The sequence below is a fragment of the Mastomys coucha genome, unplaced genomic scaffold (assembly GCF_008632895.1).
Source record: "Mastomys coucha isolate ucsf_1 unplaced genomic scaffold, UCSF_Mcou_1 pScaffold23, whole genome shotgun sequence".
In the NCBI taxonomy this organism is placed as follows: Eukaryota; Metazoa; Chordata; class Mammalia; order Rodentia; family Muridae; genus Mastomys; species Mastomys coucha.
The window spans coordinates 15,629,662-15,649,494 of record NW_022196906.1 but is presented as its reverse complement, the minus strand read 5'-3'; the positions used below and the strand labels follow the sequence as shown (position 1 = coordinate 15,649,494).

The 19,833-nt window shown below is 49.7% G+C and overlaps 1 protein-coding gene across 14 annotated transcripts in view; it reads right to left on the bottom strand.

The window, feature by feature from the left end:
- The window catches only part of Dnm2 (dynamin 2), an 84,192-nt gene that overhangs the window by 2,357 nt on the left and 62,002 nt on the right, over window positions 1-19,833 (bottom strand). For 9 of the 14 annotated variants that reach the window (XM_031343372.1, XM_031343371.1, XM_031343365.1 and 6 more), the window contains 7 exons: window positions 17,285-17,336; window positions 16,413-16,424; window positions 12,502-12,615; window positions 6,475-6,584; window positions 4,621-4,732; window positions 2,214-2,378; window positions 964-1,196 (listed from right to left, as the gene is read on the bottom strand). In XM_031343372.1, the coding sequence (XP_031199232.1) occupies window positions 964-1,196; window positions 2,214-2,378; window positions 4,621-4,732; window positions 6,475-6,584; window positions 12,502-12,615; window positions 16,413-16,424; window positions 17,285-17,336 (798 nt within the window). The remainder of the gene's footprint in view (window positions 1-963; window positions 1,197-2,213; window positions 2,379-4,620; window positions 4,733-6,474; window positions 6,585-12,501; window positions 12,616-16,412; window positions 16,425-17,284; window positions 17,337-19,833) is intronic. The other 5 variants (XM_031343374.1, XM_031343373.1, XM_031343369.1 and 2 more) reach the window with 1 other exon arrangement.

Sequence of the window (19,833 nt, the reverse complement as noted above, 5' to 3'; positions counted from 1 at the left end):
GAAAGGCTGTAATCTGGAGGAAGGATACTGTGAGCATCCACAAGTGACTGAGGTGGGGGTAGAGGTACCCACCAACATGAGCCACACCATTCCATGTTGCTGGGGCTCCTGTGTATCTGACAGCAAGCCTCCAAAGGGCAGGTATGCAGACTGCACTTGGCTTTCTGATGCACTCAGAACCCAGCACCCTTCCAGCGCTCAGCCCCAGCCTTGATGTGTCACCTCTGCCTCTGTATCCCTACCTTGATCCCCAATGGACCCGGGGACCTGAATCTTGCCAGATCTGGGCTCTTCCTGAGGGCTCCACAGGGTCCTGTAGCCTCAGTGGGTCCCTTGACTGCCACTTTGGCACTTGCCTTAGTGTCTCTGGCCCATCTCTCCCATATTGAGGCCAATGGAGTCCTAGGTTCTATGGGCCTTCTCAAACTTGTCCTGTACCGTCTCTATGTTCTAGGAGGCCAACCTCTGGGATAACTGTCCCCTGGGATTCTTGCTCTTGTTTTCCACTTAGACTTAACCCATGGAGAAAGCACTAGATGATGCAAGGGTTAGTGGGGAATTGGGGTGTGAGGTTTTTTGTTTGTTTGTTTGTTTGTTTTTTGTTTTTGTTTTTTCAAGATAGGGTTTCTCTGTGTAGCCCTGGCTATCCTGGAACTCAGTCTGTAGACCAGAAATCAGCCTGCCTCTGCCTCCCAAGTGCTGGAATTAAAGGCGCCACCACCACCTGGCCAGGGGTGTGTGGTTTTATCCTCTAGAGATCTAGCTCAGGTTGGCACTTGGAAGCCATGGCTCCCCTGTGGCTTTAAGCAGAACAGATACTCAGGCCTGCCTGTTGCTGTTGAGTTAGACTCTTGTCCCTTTCCAAACTTCAGCTGTGACCTATTTCCTAATGGGACAGAGGGGATAGGAAGGGTGGAGCCTGAACTTGTATATGCACACTGGGGGACAAACTGCCCTTCAGACCTGTGGCTACTGGTGTTCTGGAGCCAAGTGTCATCGACAGGTGGGGGCACAGGTGTGGACACGGTGCTGGTGCTGATGTCTCCAATGATGTTGAGTGCTTCCTTGAGTGCGTGGTACATGCGCAGCATGTCGTCCCGCCGCTGAGCCTGCTCAGCTGACTCTTCCATGAGGCTGCTCTGGTCTGCCGAGGAGTACAGGTAGGCCAGCAGCTCGTGATGGATGAAGGCCTTTGTCTGAGGACAGGTGGGAAAGGTCAGACCCCATACTACCAGTAACTCAGAAGCCTACTGAAGTTGGAAAAGCATCATCACAGACTGAGTGAGAGTCATATTTAGCTGTAGAGCCTCTGCCTAAAATCCATCCCCAGGTCAGCAGGGACACAGCTCAGCTGTAGAGCCCTGCCTAGAATCTCCCAGGGAAGGAGAGAGGTGCTCAGTTGTCCAGTACTTGCCTAACATCCACCATGCCCTGGGTTCAGTCTCCAACACCACAAAACCCAACCAAGCAAGCAACACACCAAGAAAACAAAACAAAAAGCTAGTAAACGGGCTGGTGAGATGGCTCAGCGGTTAAGAGCACCGAATGGCCAGGCAGTGGATGCACACGCCTTTAATCCCAGCACTTGGGAGGCAGAGACAGGCGGACTTCTGAGTTCAATGCTAGCCTGATCTACAGAGTGAGTTCCAGAGGAACCCTGTCTCCAAAAACCAAAAAAAAAAAAAAAAAAAAAAAAAAAAAAAAAAAAGAAAGGAACACCAAATGCTCTTCTCAAGGTCCAGAGTTCAAGTCCCAGCAACCACATGGTGGCTCACAACCATCTGTAAGGAGATCTGACACCCTCTTCTGGAGTGTCTGAAGACAGCTACAGTGTACATATATATAATAAATAAATAAATCTAAAAACAAGACAAAACAAGCTAGTAAACAAACCAACCTGTTCTAACTTTGGATGGCTTTTTTAAAATTAGGTTTGCTTTTTTTTTTTTTTTTTTTTTTTTTTTTTTTTTTTTGATTTTTCAAGACAGGGTTTCTCTGTATAGTCCTGGCTGTCCTGTTTTCTCTGTTGAGACAAAGTCTCACATAATGAAAGCGCCCCCCTAAACTGCTGTGTATCTGAGGATGACGGTGAACTTCGAATTTTCCTGCTTCCACCTTCTGGTGCTGGGCTGACTGGCATGCTGCAAAATACCTGGAACTGAATCCCAGCCCACTGAGTCCTTGGCTGGGACCTTTGGTGACCTGCCACTCACGTTGTTGATCATGAGGTGCATGATGGTCTTTGGCATGAGGTCACGGATGGACTTGTTGATGATGGCCACATAGGAGTCCACCAGGTTGCGGATGGTCTCCACCTGTCGCTCCAGCTGTGGGTCCATGGAGAAGGTGTTCTCTTGTGCTCCATCCTCATTCTCTGCCTGCAGGGGACACAGAGAGAGTGACGGTTCACTGTGACTGAACAGCTCCGTATTGAGTCCCAACTCTTCGGAACTATGGGCCTACCCTGCTGACAAATGACCCACTTGAGTGTGTTCCAGATGACCCTGTTAGACCTTGTAGTCTGTGCTGGGGTAACACTGGTTAGAGCCAATGAACTCTTTCCCCAGGGATGACAAGGATCTGGCCAGGATCTGTAGTGACTTCACCCCAAGGACAGGAGGACAAAAGAAAACAAGGCAGATGAATTCTAAGTCCCCTTGCCTAACATACCATGTATTTTCCTGGAGAACTTTCTGGACCTTAATGACAAACCATGCCTACTTTGCTTTGCTTGCCTCAGTGGGTACCAGCTTTGTGTCCTTTGAGGTCTTAGTGTGCTGCTATGGTTTGAATATGGATGTCCCTAGGGCTCGGGTGTTGGTCCTTCGAGTCTCAGCTGATGGCACTATACTTTTAAGATTTATTTTTACGTGTACATTGGTGTGGTATGTGTATATGCAGTGTGTGTGCAGGTGTCTAGAGGCCAGAAGGTCCCCTAGAGCTGGAGTTATAGACAACTATGAACTGTCCTGTGGGTGGTGGGGACTGAACTTGGGTCCTCTGGAGGAGCAGCCATGGCTTTTATCTGCAGAGCTGTCCTTTAGAACCATACTACTGTTATTTGTGGAACTCTGGAAACCTCAGGAGGTTTTGCTTAGCTGGGGGAAGTAGGCCACTAGCTATAGTAGGGATACCTGGGTTCCAGCCCTTTCACACCTTCCCCTCTGCTTCTTGCCTCTGTACCTCAACACCACTGCATGAGAGACAGACTAAGCACATGGGGACAGATAGCCATGGACTGATCCCTAAAACTGGGAGCCAAATTGAACATTTCTTTCCTTTGGCTGTGTAGCAGGTATTTATTCATTTGTGTTTGCATGTATGTACCTTAGGTGCTTTTTTTCCTTATAAGCTGTTCACTGTACAAACTGTGTGTATGCAGTATATCCCAACATGGGCAAGGAGTCTTTCCTTGACTTTATCTTCAGTACCTCAAAAAAGTTTTTATTTGTGTTTACCCTGTCTGTCTGTCTGTCTGTCTGTCTGTCTGTCTGTCTGTCTATCATTGACAAGTTCTCTCTATGTAGCTATGGCTATCTTAGAGCTTACTATATAGTCAAAGCTGCTCTTGAACTGGGATTAAAGGTGTGCACCAACATGCCAGGACCTGTTATTAAATTTTTTTGCCCCCCCCCCCGTTATTAAATTTTTAAAATTACATTTTATACCAGGTGTGGTGGTACAGGCCTTCTAGCATTCAGGAGGCAGAAGCAGATAGATCTCTCTGAATTTAAGGCCAGCCTGGTCTACATACTAAATTGTGGGCCAGCCAGAGCCACACAGGCACAGGCTAAAAGCAAAACACAATGCATTTATGTTTTGTACATGTAAACAATTGTGGAAACACCTGTGCCATGATGCATGCGTGGAGGTCAGAAGAACTCGTGGGAATCAGTTCTCTTTCCACCACGTGGGTCTTGTTTGTTTGTTTGAGACAGGGTTTCTCTGTATAGCCCTGGCTCTCCTGGAACTCACTCTGTAGACCAGGCTGGCCTTGAACTCCGAAATCAGCCTGCCTCTGCCTCTCAAGTGCTGGGATTAAAGGCATGCACCACCACCACCCAGCACCACCACGTGGGTCTCAGGCTTAGTAACAAGCACCTCCAATCCCTTGACCATCTTGCGGGCCAGCTTTCTGAGACAGGGACTCTCACTGAATTTGGAGCTCACAGATTTTTCTAGGCTGCCTGGGAAGTGGGCTTACGGGACCATACTCCCTTTTTCGCCCCAAGTGTGTCCACTTTGCAAGACTCTGCAAGAGCTAAAGGCACACATGCTGTCTGTGTCTGGCTTTTTATTAGGGTTCTTTTAGATTTACTTTGAGACAAGGCCACTCACTAGGACCTGTGGATCCCTGCTGTGCTATAGCAGGCTAGCTCCTAAGCTCTAGTGTGTACCACCACACACAGATGCTGATTGAGTTTAGGATTCAAATTCAGGCCCTCATGGTTGTGTGGCAAGCATCTTATCACCTAAGCCATTTCCACAGACTGGCAGTTTTTACCATAGCAAAGAAAAGCTGTCTTGACCCATGTGGCCCAGAAATCACCCGTCCCTTCCTCCATGAAGGGTCAGATTATTCTCTGGTATGTCATCTAAGCAGGGAAGGCAGCCCCTCACCTGGTCCTTCTCTGGGTAGACCCCAGCTCGTAGGAATGAAGCCTTCCAGCTGTCTACATCTTCCTGGGAGTCACAAGCCAGTTCGATCTGTCGTAGGTCCTTGTAGACATTCCTGGAATGAGTGGTAGAAGGGACTTGACTGGCCACTAAGATCATGGGCTCTGGGGGCTCTCTGCCTAATCTGGGTACAAAGGCGGTTCTAGTACCTCCCCCAGTTTGTTAAAAGGTTTCTGGGTGTGTCTGACAGGTATATTATAGCACTAAGTAACACACACACACACACACACACACACACACACCATCAGATAAATAGCATCTGGAATGTAAGTGTTGGCAGCTTAGGGTCTTGCCACACATCCAAAGCTAGCCTCAAACTTAGAATTTCCTGCCTCAGCTTCCTGCGTGCTGGATTAGAGGTATATACCATCATGTCTGACTTTTCAGCCTGGTATCTGAGTTCAGTCACTTCCTCTCTGTGATGTTTGGCTTTAATTATCAACATGACACGACCTGGGAGGAGTATCTCCACAGGGACTGTCTGTGGGCATACATGTGGAGGATTGTCTCGAGTTAATAACTGATGTGGGAGACTCAACCCAGTGCAAGTGGCGCTGTGCATTCCCTAGGCAGAGGGAGAAAGAACCAAGCACCAGCAAGAATGGGCCGATTAAAGTCTCCTGCCGTCGCTACATGTTGCTTTTTTCTTTTTCTTTTTCTTTCTTTTTTTTTTTAGGTCTCCCTATGTAGCCCTTGCCATCTTAGAATTTGCTATGTAAACTAGGCTGGCCTCCAACCAACAGAGATCCACTTCCATAGCAGGCCTCCTGACAACGTGCTGTCCCTCCTTCCTATTACAGATGTTTTTGAGAAGGGGCTTCTCTGTATAGTCCTGTTGTCCTGAAATTCTCTCTGTAGTTCAGGTTGTACTCAAACTCAAGACCTGTGAGTGCTGGGATTAAAGGCATGAGCCACTATGCCAGCTCTCCTTGTTCTGCAGAGATGGCTACCCACCAGCCCCATGTTGGGCATATGTCATGATACCCAGTTCTGGCTTTAGATCGACCACTGAGGTGAGGAGACACTCAGTGGGGACACTGAGGTGTTTGTAAGGAACATCACAGCAACTATGTCTACCAGATTTTACTATAGCAGCAGAAATATACTCAACCTACATTGTCTGGTGTAAGTGCATGTGTGATATATATGTAGAGGTTAGAAGTCAGCACTAGGTGCTTTCCTCACTTTCTGTGCACCTTATTCTTTTAGGCAGGGTGTGTCTCACTGGCCTGAAGCTCACAGACTTGCCTAGACTGGCTAGCGGGTTAGTGAGCACCAAGGATCCTGCTTTCTGCCTCCCCAGCAATGTGCCAGGCTTTTTCTTGTATATGTGTGGGAGGGTTGTGTGTATGAAGGTTGTGTTGGGTAGGGTTGTGTGTGTGTGTGTGAAGGTTATGTGTGTGTGTGTGTGTGTGTGTGTGTGAGGGTTGTGTGTTTGTGTGAGGGCTGTGTATATGAGAGGGTTGTGTGTGTGGGGTTGTATGTGTGAGGGCTGTGTGTGTGTGAGGGCTGTGTGTATGATAGGGTTATGTGTGTGTGAGGGCTGTGTGTGTGTGAGGGCTGTGTGTATGAGAGGTTTGTGTGTGTTAGTGAGGGCTGTATGAGAGGGTTGTGTGTGAGGGTTGCACCGAGCGCCTCACACTTATTGTGTCCATTTCAGTGTCTGTGTCCACGTTGCTCCATCCTACACCACACAGAAATACCTCTGGGACAATTTTCAAGTGTACTCCCTTTCTAGAAGATGAAACCCTGGCAAAAGGACTCATGGGCTTTTCTGGGGCCCCACAGGCTCCTCACCTCTGCTCTGTGTTGAAGATGGCAAACACATGCTTGTTGGACATGAAGCCCTTCTCCACATCCCGGATTTTGAGGTTGTCCAGTGGCAGCATGTACTTCTTTTCTTTCTCCTGAGGAGAGATGGCAGAAGTCTCACCTGAGCTGGCACCAGAGCCGGCACCAACCTGACAGCTACTGCCAACCCCTGGCACTTGGTATACGAGAGCTCTATCATGCCCACATTTACTTGAATGTTCTCTTAACGTTCTCTCCTGTTTCAGGACCGTTGTATGTACAGCCTCTGTCCAGAATGTTTGTGCTCCTACACCCTGTTGGCTCCTCCTTGCCTTCCTCAGGACTGACCTCATCTCACCCTACTATAGATGCTTTGACTAATGACCTAGATGACTCCCTAGCTGTCACCTTTGTTTTTTATCCAGAGAACACATGCAGTGGTTGCTCAAACTGCTCAGCCCTAACTTCATGCGTTCCCAGGTATGCCTCCCTGTTATCTGAGTTATGGCGGCAATCCCACTCACAGAGACTGAAGTGCAGGAGGCTACTTCAGACGCCAGAACTGGGAAGCTGATGCCTGGGCACCAGTGTCACAGAAGTGTCAGTGGCTTTCTGGGTCACCATCTCCATGCATGCCTGACAAGCACTCTAGCGACCTGAGTCTCCTTTATCTTTCTGGCAATGCTGGGGATGGAACCCAGGGCCTCTCTCACAGGCAAGTACAAAGGCTGGCCGCACTCCTCCTCCTAATTTTGAGACTGGCCTTTCATGAAGTTGTATTCCTCCTGCCTTCCAAGGAGCCATAATGATAGGCCTATGACACTTCACCTTTCCTTTTATGTCTGCTCAGATTAGGAAGCTGTCTGTCCAGCACAGAGCAGGGGCTACTGTGTAACCTAAGAATGGCTGTAGATGAAAACAGCACTCTGGGACAGGCAGTGGTGGCACACGCCTTTAATCCCAGCACTTGGGAGGCAGAGGCAGGTGGATTTCTGAGTTCGAGGCCAGCCTGGTCTACAGAGTGAGTTCTAGGACAGTCAGGGCTACACAGAGAAGCCCTATCTCGAAAAAAAAGGGGGGGGGGCTGGCGAGATGGCTCAGCGGTTAAGAGCGCCAACTGCTCTTCCGAAGGTCATGAGCTAATCCCAGCAACCACATGGTGGCTCACAACCATCTGTAATGAGATCTGACGCCCTCTTCTGGTGTATCTGAAGACAGCTACAGTGTACTTACATATAATAAATAAATAAATCTTTAAAAAAAAAAAAAAAAAGCTCTCTTGGGATTTTCTGTACCACAAAGACTTTTTTTTTTTTTTAGCCCAGGCTAGCATTCAACTCCCTATACAGCTGAAGATGACCTTGAATTCCTGATCCTTCTGCATCTGCCTCACAAGTGCTGAGTTACAGCTTGAACCACTAATCACATCCAGTCCATGAAGCACTAGGAAAGCCCGTCACCTGGACATGTCCTCCTGTGTGTGATGTGTGCAACATGTCGGGGAGAAGGAAGAGGCCTTCATGGGGAAGTAAGAAGACATCCATGTCTGTGAGATAGGTGCTTTCACTAAATCTGGCAGGCAGCAAGCCCCAGCCTCCTCTTTGCACACTTGAGTGCTGAGGTTACAGGCACCCACAGCAACCATGGGTGCACAGGCTGGTATAAATGCTCTCCCCACAGAGCACTCTCCCCAGGCTCACTAGAGATCTTTTTCATGTTTCTGGCCATTGCATTATCAGAAAGCCCCAGAGTGCAGCTTTTTGGGATACCACATCTGAATTCACCAGCAGCTATAGTACTGAATGGGGCCAGCCTGAGCACTGTATGAGTAACTGCTGTGTTAAAACTTTGCTCTGCCTTTCCAGGCTGCCTTAGAACACATTGTTTCTCTTCTCGAGCCCCTGATCCCACCTGTCTGAGGCATGCTGAGTCTCATCCTTGGGGAGGGTCTCGAGCCCCTGATCCCACCTGTCTGAGGCATGCTGAGTCTCATCCTTGGGGAGGGTGGCACAGTTGTGGCCCCTGGTTTCCAGCCGATTCCTGGACTGACTCCCAGTCAGCCTCACTGGGTCTGACTGCCTGAATGGAGCACAGGCGGAGAGGCCGTGACCAGGGAGGGTGGAACATTCGCACATACACACTGCATGCCAAGAGCCACAGACAGGAAAGGCAGCCTGAAGTCTGTCTTGTTTTAAGGAACAAAGCTGGGATTTTGGGGGTCCCCGAAGGAGCCTCTGTTTCCAGAGGGGGTTAAGTTCCCAGAAACAACTCTGTGGCCCACACTCTATGGTGTCATGAGACAGAAAGCTTCCTGACAACAGGCAAGGGCCAAGTAACTGAGTCACAGACATCTAGGCCTGCCACATCTGGAACTGTTTATATGTGATTCTGCCCAGGATCAGGAGGCTGCCATCACACACACATACACACACACACACACACACACACACACACACACACACACACACACACAGAGGCATATGCATGCGCTTGCACAAGGACCTCCTTCTGCAGCATGGGACATTGCCTCAAACCCTCCCCCAGCCTGCTTTCGGATTTCCTGAAAACCCCAGCTTTCTCCAGATGTGAGCAAGTGGCCTTGGCCTTGCCACGTCAGAGGAGTCCAGGGTGCATGGATGAATGGAGAAGAGACTCCCTGGCCTGCACAGCGGCCACACTGAGGGGCTGAACAGCCATCCCCACCATCCCAGTGTTCAGACTACCTGTTCAGGAGGCTGTGACTTGTACAGTAGTCTGCACACTGGTTAGGCTGGGCTTGGGCCAGCAGCAACAGTGGGACTAGACCATCTAAGGTGAGTGGCTCCTCTGTCTCCATTGGGGTGGAGATACCTATGGAAGATTCTGGGAAGAGAGGAGGGGGTCCTCAGGGGACCTGGGCCTTTCTCCTTGTTTCCAACGGACACTGTTCTCTCCTTGTTTGTTCCTAAAATAAAGAAAAGACGCTTCTGGTCTTTATAGAAGGCTTGTCTACAAGAGTGGTCTGGTTCTCAGGGATGGCTTCTAGCTGGGATGCTTAGGTCTCCTGGCAGGATATTTACAGGGGTGAGGGTCTCCACAGCCCCTAGATCTCAGTGTGCCTAATCTTCGGCATACAGAAGGCTCTTTTCATACCTCTTGGTGGTGGTGTGGCCCTGCTGCTGGCCTTGTCTACAGTGAGCCCAAGTGCCTGCTCTTACCACTTGTCAGCTAGGCCCAGGGCTGCACCCCTCTGCACTGACCTATCCATCATGGGACCCTGGAAAACAACACCCCCACACACCCACACACCCATTCTGCCCAGCTCTCAGGTTACTTTTCTTACAGAGTGCTGGAGCTGGAACCCAGAAACTCAACACTGGGGTGCCTCACTCTGGGGGACAATCCCAGAGTCTTTGTTATGCTAGAAAATATGGACAGGTCAATATTGTGGGCTCTCCAGGGGCCCCGTATAGCCTAGATCCTTAGATATCCATTAGAAAGGGGTCACCAAGTGCACAGATACAGGGACAGAAAGAGGGGTAAATCTCCACAATGCTAACAATAAATTAGTTTTTTTTTTTTTTTTTTTTTTTTTTTTTTTTTTTTTTTTTTTTTTGGTTTTTCGAGACAGGGTTTCTCTCTGTAGCCTCGGCTGTCCTGGTACTCACTCTGTAGACCAGGCTGGCCTCGAACTCGGAAATCCGCCTGCCTCCGCCTCCCAAGTGCTAGGATTAAAGGCGTGCGCCACCGCCGCCCGGCTATAAATTAGTTTTAAAAACAAAAACAGGAGGGTGAAGAGACAGTCTAGTAGTTAAAAGCACTGGCTGCTGTTCCAGAGGATCCAGGGTCAATTCCCAACACTCAGGTGGCAGCTGATGACCTTTTGTAACTCAAGTCCCAGGACACGCAATGCCCTCTTCTGGCCTTGGAGACCAGTGCACACACATGGCTGGCAGACAGAAATGAAGGCAAAATACTCATCTATATACATACAAAATAAAAAATATAATGCGCACGTGCACACACACACACACACACACACACACACACACACACACACACCCCTTTGGGACCAGCGACATGTCTCAGTGAGGACACAATCTCACTTCTAGATAATTCTAGAACCTGAGGGACTCTATCAGTGACTCTTCCAAAGTCAGGCTTGAGCTCAAAAGAGCTACAATGGATATTTCTGGGGTACCTGTGCCATGCACACTTTGTGTGACAGCAGTATTTGAGGCAAAAACTTCAAGGAAAGTCAGTCTCCTGCCCCCGCATTGTCGCCTGGCACCCCTAACTCAGAGGTAGCCCAGATATGTCCTCGTACTCGCATGCTAGGTGCCCACCAAGATATGTTTTATTTACAGCTGAACAAAATCGGACATTGCTCTCTGACCTTCACCAATGTTCCAACATCTTAGCCAAACCCTGGCTTGGAATTTACCCACCCAGACTAATTGCCTCCGGCATTGTGGGTAGGGCATTGAAGCTTACAGAAGGGAAGGCTTATCCCAGGGCAAGGTCAAGTAAAATCCTCATTCTCAGTCGTGTACGGCAGCTGAACCACTCCTAGGAATTAGCAAGAGACCTGTCTCTACTTCCCCAAAAGATTAGCATAGTAGGCGTTTTAACCTAGGATGGGCGGGACCTTGACCCGAGAGTGTGTGTGTGTGTGTGTGAGACACAGTATCCAGCAGTCAGCATTGAGTATTCGGACTCGCTGGCACTCGGACTAGAACCAGAACTTAGGTGGACTAGGACTTAGATTCATGCAGTCTGTAGCCCCAGGGGGTGCAGCACCACTTGAGATTTAGCATTGAGATTCGAGTCTCTACCCTCCTGGCTGGAGCACCCGCAGGCCCCCCTTCCCTCCAGCCGGGCCCATGCAGCCCGAGCGTGCTCGGAATCCGAGGGAGCTGCACCAGTCCAGAGGAGATGGCTGCTGTTTTTAGACCCAGTGTGTTTTAGATGGCCTCAGATGTACCTTGACTACTGAGCTGCCAGATTTTTCTTCTCTCTTTTGCAATGATTGTAAAAGCCTTATGTCATTTTTGAGAAATACACTCAGATCCCATACTACTTGTGTTGAGTCTGTTTGTCAAAGCCAAATCCCGTGCACACCTGGCCAGAACCCATCGTTCCACGGAACAAGGGACCCCATAAGGAACCCCAGTCCGTGGCATACCTGGAAGCCCCTAAAACTGCAGTCATTGAGTCTGGATTGCAAGTAGTTTGTGGAACCAGACCTGGCTGCCTCCCCTGCCTTAGGCACCTCACAGTGGCTACTGTGGGATCCTATGGCTTCTCTGAGTGGTGGCTTTACATGTATGTATGTATGTACGTATGTACGTATGTACGCATGCATGTGTTATGGTGCGCACATGGAGGTTAACGGATAAATTGTGGGAGTTGCTTCTTTCCACCATGTGGGTTTTGGGGATCAAACCCAGGTCATGATGCTAAGCTACACCACCACGCCCCATTTCTTTCTTGTTTTGTGTGTGTGTGTGTGTGTGTGTGTGTAGGTTTTTGTATGCAGGCACATACTCATGTAAGTGGATTTAGAAGCCAGAGAACCACTTCAGGTGTCATTTCTCAGGTGCTACCCTCTGACTCTTTGAGATGGACTTTTTTTATTACTCTAATTTGCCTGGAGCCTGTCAAGGAGGCAAGCCTAGCAGGCAGCAGGCACTGCCTTCCTGTCTGCTTTGCCTGTTGGGAATATGAGCACACTCTGCACCTGCCTTTTCTCTTAAGTTCTGGGATGAGTCAGGTCTCCTGTGGTGGGATAAGCATGTTACCAGTGGGACTGTCTGACACCACACCCCCCTTGTTTATGTCCTACGTAACCTGGACAGGCCTGGAACTTACTGCATATTCCAAGCTGCCTATATTTCTTCCTAGTGCTGGGATCTCAGCATATCACCATGCCTGACTGTAAACTCCCTTTCTCAAGTGACTGAGGGAATGAATGAGTGCTGGCTAGGAGGAATCACTTTGGGTACCACCCCCCTTTCCTACCTTATCAGGTCACCCTTATCCCCAACTTCTTACCTCCTCATCCTTGTACCAAGACAATGACTCAGCTGTGAGCACGAACCAGTACTCCTTGGAGCCGCCCTTCATCAAGCTGATATTGTTGATGGTCAGCCATCCCCTGCGGATCACCTGGTGGGGAGGACTCAGCTCAGCACGGAGGACAGCCCTGCTGCTCTATCCAGCCCCTCCTCCCCAATAAGGATAGAAGCCTGGTTCTGTGGCAGTGATACCTCCACCTGAGCCAGGATCCTAGTTCCATGTCAACCCAAGCATTCTCAGCTAGGAATCAGACAGGGAGCTGGGACTGCTGTGGGGATGGATGGAGATACAGTCAGAGAGCATATCTCTAGCTGAGGGACGGAGTATCGATCTGGGGCCCCAGAAGCCCCTCGAGGGTTAAATGACACAGGAAATGAAAATGCATGTCCTAGGAGTGTCAAAGGGCTTAGGCCAGGAGGCCAGAGCTAGGGGCTGGGGCTAGACCATGTAGAATGTGAGGGGCTAGACCATGTAGAATGTGACACCGAGGATCCTCACTTCTTTGGGTACAACAAGGTAGGCAGAGATGGCTCACTGGAGACCCCACAGCAGGGGATAGCTGTAACTTCTTTCATGGGACTGACCCACAAAGGTGTCTGATACAAGCTCTTCTGTGTGTAGGTGACCGGCATTAGGGAGACAGTCCCACTCAGAGGGCTGGCCAGAGGACTAGAGACCCTGAAGGGGTCACCAGAATGGGACTGTTTCAGGTAGAACGAAGCCCAGTGGGCACACTTTTCTGAGTGACAACTCAGGGGTCTCGGTTGGGAGAGAGTCCATGGGAAGAGCTCACTAGGTGTAGCTGTCATCTGATGGGGAACAGAAGCCAGGTCAGCCTGGGGACTCACCTGACTGCTAGGTACAGGCAGACTGAGGGGGCCATGTTTTCAGATTCCCATGATCCCTGGGACATGGAGGCACATGTAGACCTGAGCCCCCCACCCCCTGACCTGGGGACTCTGGGGACAGCAGGAAGCATGCAGAGGTGGCAACAGGGATGCCTGGGACCAAGGCAGCAATAGACGGGCCAGGCTGCAGAGCATGTGCCATGTATAGCTATGGACAGGTTGGGAGGTTGGTGTTGGGTCGCTCAAGTAGGGTAGGGCAGAAGAATCCAAAACAGGGTCTTGGGGAATGATGTCTGGGGCCTAGAGTTAAGGCTCCCCTTTCCCTGTCCTGTTTGGCTCCAAAGGTGCCAAACCAAAACAGGGCCTGTGTCCACCTACCCTGCTACAGTAGGTGTGTCTGGGCTCCAAGCAGCAGGCCATGAAGGCTACAGCAGCTACTAAAGGTTCAGGAATCCCTGCAGCCTACTTAAGTCTCTTCTTGGGTCAAGAACAACATAAGCTGCCGCTTGACATGCTGCATCAAAGCTAAGGGTATGAATCTCTCCCTCCCTGGGATGTCAAGAGACCTTAGCCTCCTAGAGATGCCTGCAGCCCCAGGAGGGCATAGTATCCATGTTAGAAACAGAGTGACTGACTTATACAGATTTATTCCAAAACAGCGTGGGCTCAGCTACAAAGTGTTTCAGCATTCCAGGCACACCCTGATTCTAGGCCACCTAGGCTGGCTGGTGAGGCTGGTAAGGCTGATTGCTTAATTCTGAAACATCACCCAGCTGGAGATGAGTGGGGTCCGGTAGCCGAGTTCTGTCCTGCCAGGGATGGGTGGCAGAGCCCTTTCAGTTAGTCTTAACCCAGCGTAAGAGCTTATTGGACTTAGTCACTACTTATCAACCAAGGGAGAGAAACTTGGGCCCAAGCTACCACTGTACCCCAAGTAGAGTAATCCCACATAGTGGGGTCTCTGTACTACTGTGTAACAGCTGTGTCAATCTATCTCTTGGAGGTCTAGCCCAGCTGCCTCCACAAAGGATACATGGACTGGCAAAGGCCCCAAAGCACCCTTCCCTTCCAGCCCCCTGCCCGTGTGGGCACCCTTCCCTTCCAGACCCCTGCCCGTGTGGGTACCCTTCCCTTCCAGACCCCTGCCCATGTGGGCACCCTTCCCTTCCAGACCTCTGCCTGTGTGGGCATCCCAGTGTAGCCCGAGATAACACCAGTTCTATGAGTAAGACAGACTGATTCCAGGGAACATCGAAGGCTGTGCGCCTCCTTATCTCCAAGGCAGATTTCAAACCTAGAGGCACAGCCTTAAGGAGTTGGGGTGAGAAGGAGCTAAGGGAGAGGTGTGGCAATAGCAAAGGCAGCTAGGATTCTCATTTCTGGGGTACACAGTAACAGGCATGCAGGCATGCAGAACAGAAAGGTCCCATCCCAGTGGCTTGAGCAGCAAGTGGCAGCAAGGCGAGCTCAGAGGAGCCATGATGGTCTCCTCTCTGGGCGAAGATCACTTGGAAGACCAAGTATGGCTAAGGCACCTGAGGCTACGGACAGCCATGCTCATGATCTTGAGGCTGCAAATGGGTTGTGACCAGGAGAATGGAATAAGGCAGGAACAACAGTCACCTAGAGGTGCTACTTGATTGCTGTGCTCCAGGCCTGAGGCTGGTCTGGCCCCAGGCCCCTCTTCTCTAACATTGGCTTAGGTTTTGACTTTGGCCCAGCCTGCTTTTGCCAGGACCCAGGCGCATCAAGGACCTGCCACTCACACAGAAGTGGCTCAACCTTTGTAAAAGCTCAAAACTCCAAGAATATCCCCACAGAGAGTGGTGGTGGCAGCAGAAGAATATTCTGTAGAAAGGGATCTGCCAGGGCTTGGTGCCAAGCTGCTTGCAGGGAGCACCTCCACACAGACTCAGCTTTCAGCAGGGCTGGGCCTCACACCCTTCTGACAACCCAAGCTCCCAGCCCTTGTGCAAAGGGAAGATGAGTTGCCCACAGTTAGGATGGCAAATACGATATACACCAACTGACTGGTGGGAGTACTCTATGACAATTCTGAGCACAGCAGAAAAGGTACTGGGATCATTTAGTGATGTCTGTCCCAGGCAATGGATAAGAAAAGTAGGAGAAGCTGGGCTGTGGTGGCGCACGCCTTTAATCTCAGCACTTGGAAGGCAGAGGCAGGCGGATTTCTGAGTTCAAGGCCAGCCTGGTCTACAGAGTGAGTTCCAGGACAGCCAAGGCTACATAGAGAAATCCTGTCTCAAATTAAAAAAAAAAAAAAAAAAAAAAAAAAAAAAAAAAAAAAAAAAAAAAAAAAAAAAAAAAAAAAGGGAGTGAGTGGAACAGACCATTTAGCTGCCATGAAGGCAGCTAGAGGGAACCTCATTATTCATGCCTATCATGAGTACAGGAGTTGGATAGCACATGGAAAATTTAAAAAAATAAAAAAATAAAAACAGTCACAACAGCTACAGAATGGGGAGTCAATGGCATGCATATTAAGAAGGAATGCCAGGATTGATTAGCAATGTCTGCCCTGGGCTCACTGTGGAGGAAAATCACAGGAAAGAGTGTTGGATTATTTAGTCATGCGTGCCACAGGCACAGAAAGGCAAATTTCCCCACGTGGAAGACATAGTCTGGTCAGTCAGTGATGTCTGCAGGAAGAGAGAAAGGCTAAGGGCTGACAGCATCAAGAATGAACTCCAGCAGGTCCTGAGCAAAGTCTCCCATGTCTAGGGCTCAGAGGTGGGGATGGAGGCACTGTGTGAACTGCGTATTTGCCATCTTTGAACTATAGGACACCAAGAGAACCTGCTAGGACCCAGCCAGAGGAGTGTGCCTCCCAGAAAGCTGCAATTGGGTTAGTATTTTTGTGAGAGTGACAGATCCCCAGGACAACGCGAGGTCCAGTGACAGCGGTGCTGTGTAGCTCCCAGGTTAGTGCGCGTTTCAGTTTTTTGAGCAGAGGGTGAAGGCAGGCCTCCTTTACCACTAGGTTCTCTAAGTTAGCTACCACACTAAGCAGGTACTTACCAAGATCTCCCCCTTTGAGAATGTAAAGTTAGGGTTGTGGGTCAATCAAGGGAGAGCAGGAGAGATGGAAGGGACGTGAAGGGACAGGGAAGACGCAGGAAAGCACAAGGGCAGGAGAAGGAAGAGCAGAGGAACAAAAAACAGCAAAAGAAAAAATTACATGCTATTAATTATATTCATGGTGTTAATATTTAATTCATTATCTTTTTTCAAAACAAAAAAAGCAACAACATATGTACTACCTATGGCAAGCACACATACAAAAAGAAAACTCAAAATCATGCATTTGTTACATTTCTCCCCAATCTGGCTCTAAATCGTGCAAGATACAATAGCACAGCACCCCAACCCCGCCCCAGCTTGATATGGGAAGGGAATTGGGGGATAGTGGCAGAAACTGGACAGAAAAAAAAAGCCCAACCAGACATGTAATACTGGCATTTATGAAGCCATTCATAAGTGTGCGAAGCCTCTGAAGCTGGGGTGGGATTACAAAGGAGACCTGGGGTGTTCCAGGTGTGGAATTCAAACCATCCCCATCTTCCCTGAGCTGCCTGTGGCACTTTCTATGGTTTCTACCTACCTGCCTCCAATCCTGGGGCCAAGAGTTAGAAAACACAATTTGATTGCATACACCTGGGGTCACTGTTCACTGTTACACATTTCCTGCTTTGAAGGTCGAGTTGTAACTCTCACATTAGATGTCAGATGAGACCTTTGGGTGTTTGCCCAAAGGTCTGGTGAAAGCCCTAGTTCTAACAGCTACATGGCCCAGAGGCTGACAGAATGGCCTAGTACTAAAGTGTCAGTTCCCATATCAAATGCTGTGACCTGTCTTCAGAAGGGAGTGACAGCTGAGACTGGGGAGCTACCTGATTGGGTATGGCCCTCTTCTTGTTCAGCTGCGTGCTCCGCTGCTGGGCACTGTAACAGAAGCAGAGAAGGCACATTCAGGTGAGATGTGGGAGGGACGTAAAGAGAGGCTCTGGTGGCCCAGGCTGGGGTTCTTTCCCTAGGGGCCCACTGACCCACTAAGGGCAGAGGCAAGGACATGGCTCCTGAACATAAAGAACATCTAGAGCACATGAAATATGAAAAGTGTATCTGGCTAACCCTGGCTTCTAGAACCTTCTCACGGCTACTCCAGAAGCACCAGCCATTTCCCATAAGTCACTGGAAGTTAGAGCTTCAAGAAGAGGTGTAAGATACAGGGAATGGGACAGGAAGCTGGTTCCAGGGGACCCTGAGCACAACATACCTGAGGCTTCTTCATGCTCTCTTCCCACCACTGACCCTTCATCAGTCTAGAAGTGGTTCCCATAACCAGCCCTGATAGTTCTGGGGCTTACACTGGCCAAATAGCTGCTAGAAGGACTTGACCCAAACCCACCCTGGGAGGTCCCTGCACGTCTCCTAAGCAGTGACCTTTGAAAAGGGCGTGCAGCAGACCACACGAGGCCTCGTGCATGTGCTCCCTCCACAGACCCACAGCAACTTCAGCTCCCTCTTCTTCTCTCACTCTCTGTCTTGAGACAGGTTCCCACTATGCAGGCCGTGGCTATTCTAGATCTCGACTTAGTCCTGGCTGGACAGTTACTGATAGAGATCTGCCTGCCTCAGCCTCCCAAGTGCTGGGATTATACACTATCAGGTTTATGATCTGTTTTGAGATTGGGCCTCAAGTTCTCCAGGCTGCCTCCATATCTAGTATATGAGTGCCGGGGATGAAACACAGAGCTTTGTGTATGTCAGGTGCTAAGCACTCTGCATGCAGTTGTGCTGTAGGCAGACCACACTATACTTCCCCATAGCTACCCACCACTCTCCTTATTGGTTCTGATGCATCCTCTAACAATAACACAACCACCTGAAAGCAACTGTGTCCTGCCATTTCTCGGTTAGAGTTTCATTTTCTTTTTCTTTCTTTCTTTTTTCTTTTTTTAAAAGATGTGCATGTATGGGGGGAGTACATGTGTATGTATGTGTGTATATGTCACTGTGTGTGCCTGCCTGCATGAGTTTATGTGCACCACACATATGCAGCTGTGCATGGAGGCCAGAAGGCATTGGAAGCCTGGAGTTGCAAGTGGTTGTGAGCCACCTGATGTGGGCTCTGGGAACAGAACACAGGTCCTCTGCAGAAGGATATAAATAGCAACACATTTGGTTTTATCACCCACTGGCTGCTATGAGATTTTGCCCCCAGAGTTAAGTGAGAGTGCAAGCCAGGGGCCCCAGGGAGTACAGATTAAGGCAGGAGGAGCATTGAGTCTGCACCTAGGCTGGGCTACCTCAGGAGTTCATGTAGGCTACACAGAGAGACTAGGAACCAGCAACAAAGCTTCAGTCAGTTGCTGGATAGGCAGTGTGTTTGGAGGAAACAGGCTCTTCATTCTAGACTGGTAAGGACTCACATAGAATCCCACCTGGTGCTCTTCTAACACCACTATCCCAGGGCTCAAGTTTTTATCTTTATTTTTTGGAGAGCACAGCACTGTGTACATGGGGATCTAACTAGTCATGCAGCTTGGACAGCCAAGCATCTTTACCTGCTAAGCCATCTTATTGGCCCTAATTTTTTTTTGAGGGAGGGAGGGTCTCCTGTGTTCCTGGCTGGCGTCTACTTCAGATATATACCAAGGATGTCTTTGGACCAACTGTCCTGTTCCTACCTCCCCTGTGGTGGGCTATCACCCCCCTTTGATTTGGTGCTACACTTCATGCATGCTAAGTAAGTGCTCTACCAACCACACCACATCAGCAGCCATCATGGGGCTTTTCCTCTGAGCCCTGTCTGTAATGAGCCATACTGAAGAAAGTGAGACTAAGCTAAGCCATCATTCACTGTATGGTGACAAGGGCCAAGAAGTGTTTCATAAGCGCTATGTGGCTCCCTCAAACAGCAGCCAAGATGGTGATGGCCCTAGCCATCAGAGACTCTGGGTACCACGGCAAAGGATCTAAACTCTTCTCCTCAGGCTTCAGGGTCTCCCTGGTGAGGGGTATGGTCACCAGCTGTTGTCTCCATCCTGCATTTCTGGCTGGTGTTCTGCCTCTTGGTCTTCCTGTCTAGTGCCAGCTCCCTGCAGTACCCTGCCTGCCACTGCACTATTTCTTTGGGAGGTCTCCCCAGTTCTCATCCCTCAGGCTTCTGTGTTACTGTCCACTACTCCCCAGTCTGTGTGCCCTACATGGGCAGGCTCTATGGTGTCTTACCCAGTGTCCTCTTCACAAGGCCTGGCTGGGGCCCTGGTTGAGAGAATGGCTGTTGTAATTCAAGGGCTTCTGGAACATCCCCCACAGGTTTGAGGCTCCCCAGGGAGGACGCCCCGGGTCACACACCAGGGAAAAGGCACACAGCAGGCAATACCCACCCTGTGACCATCTCCTCAGTATAGAAACAGCTGGGTAAGTGGGAAGG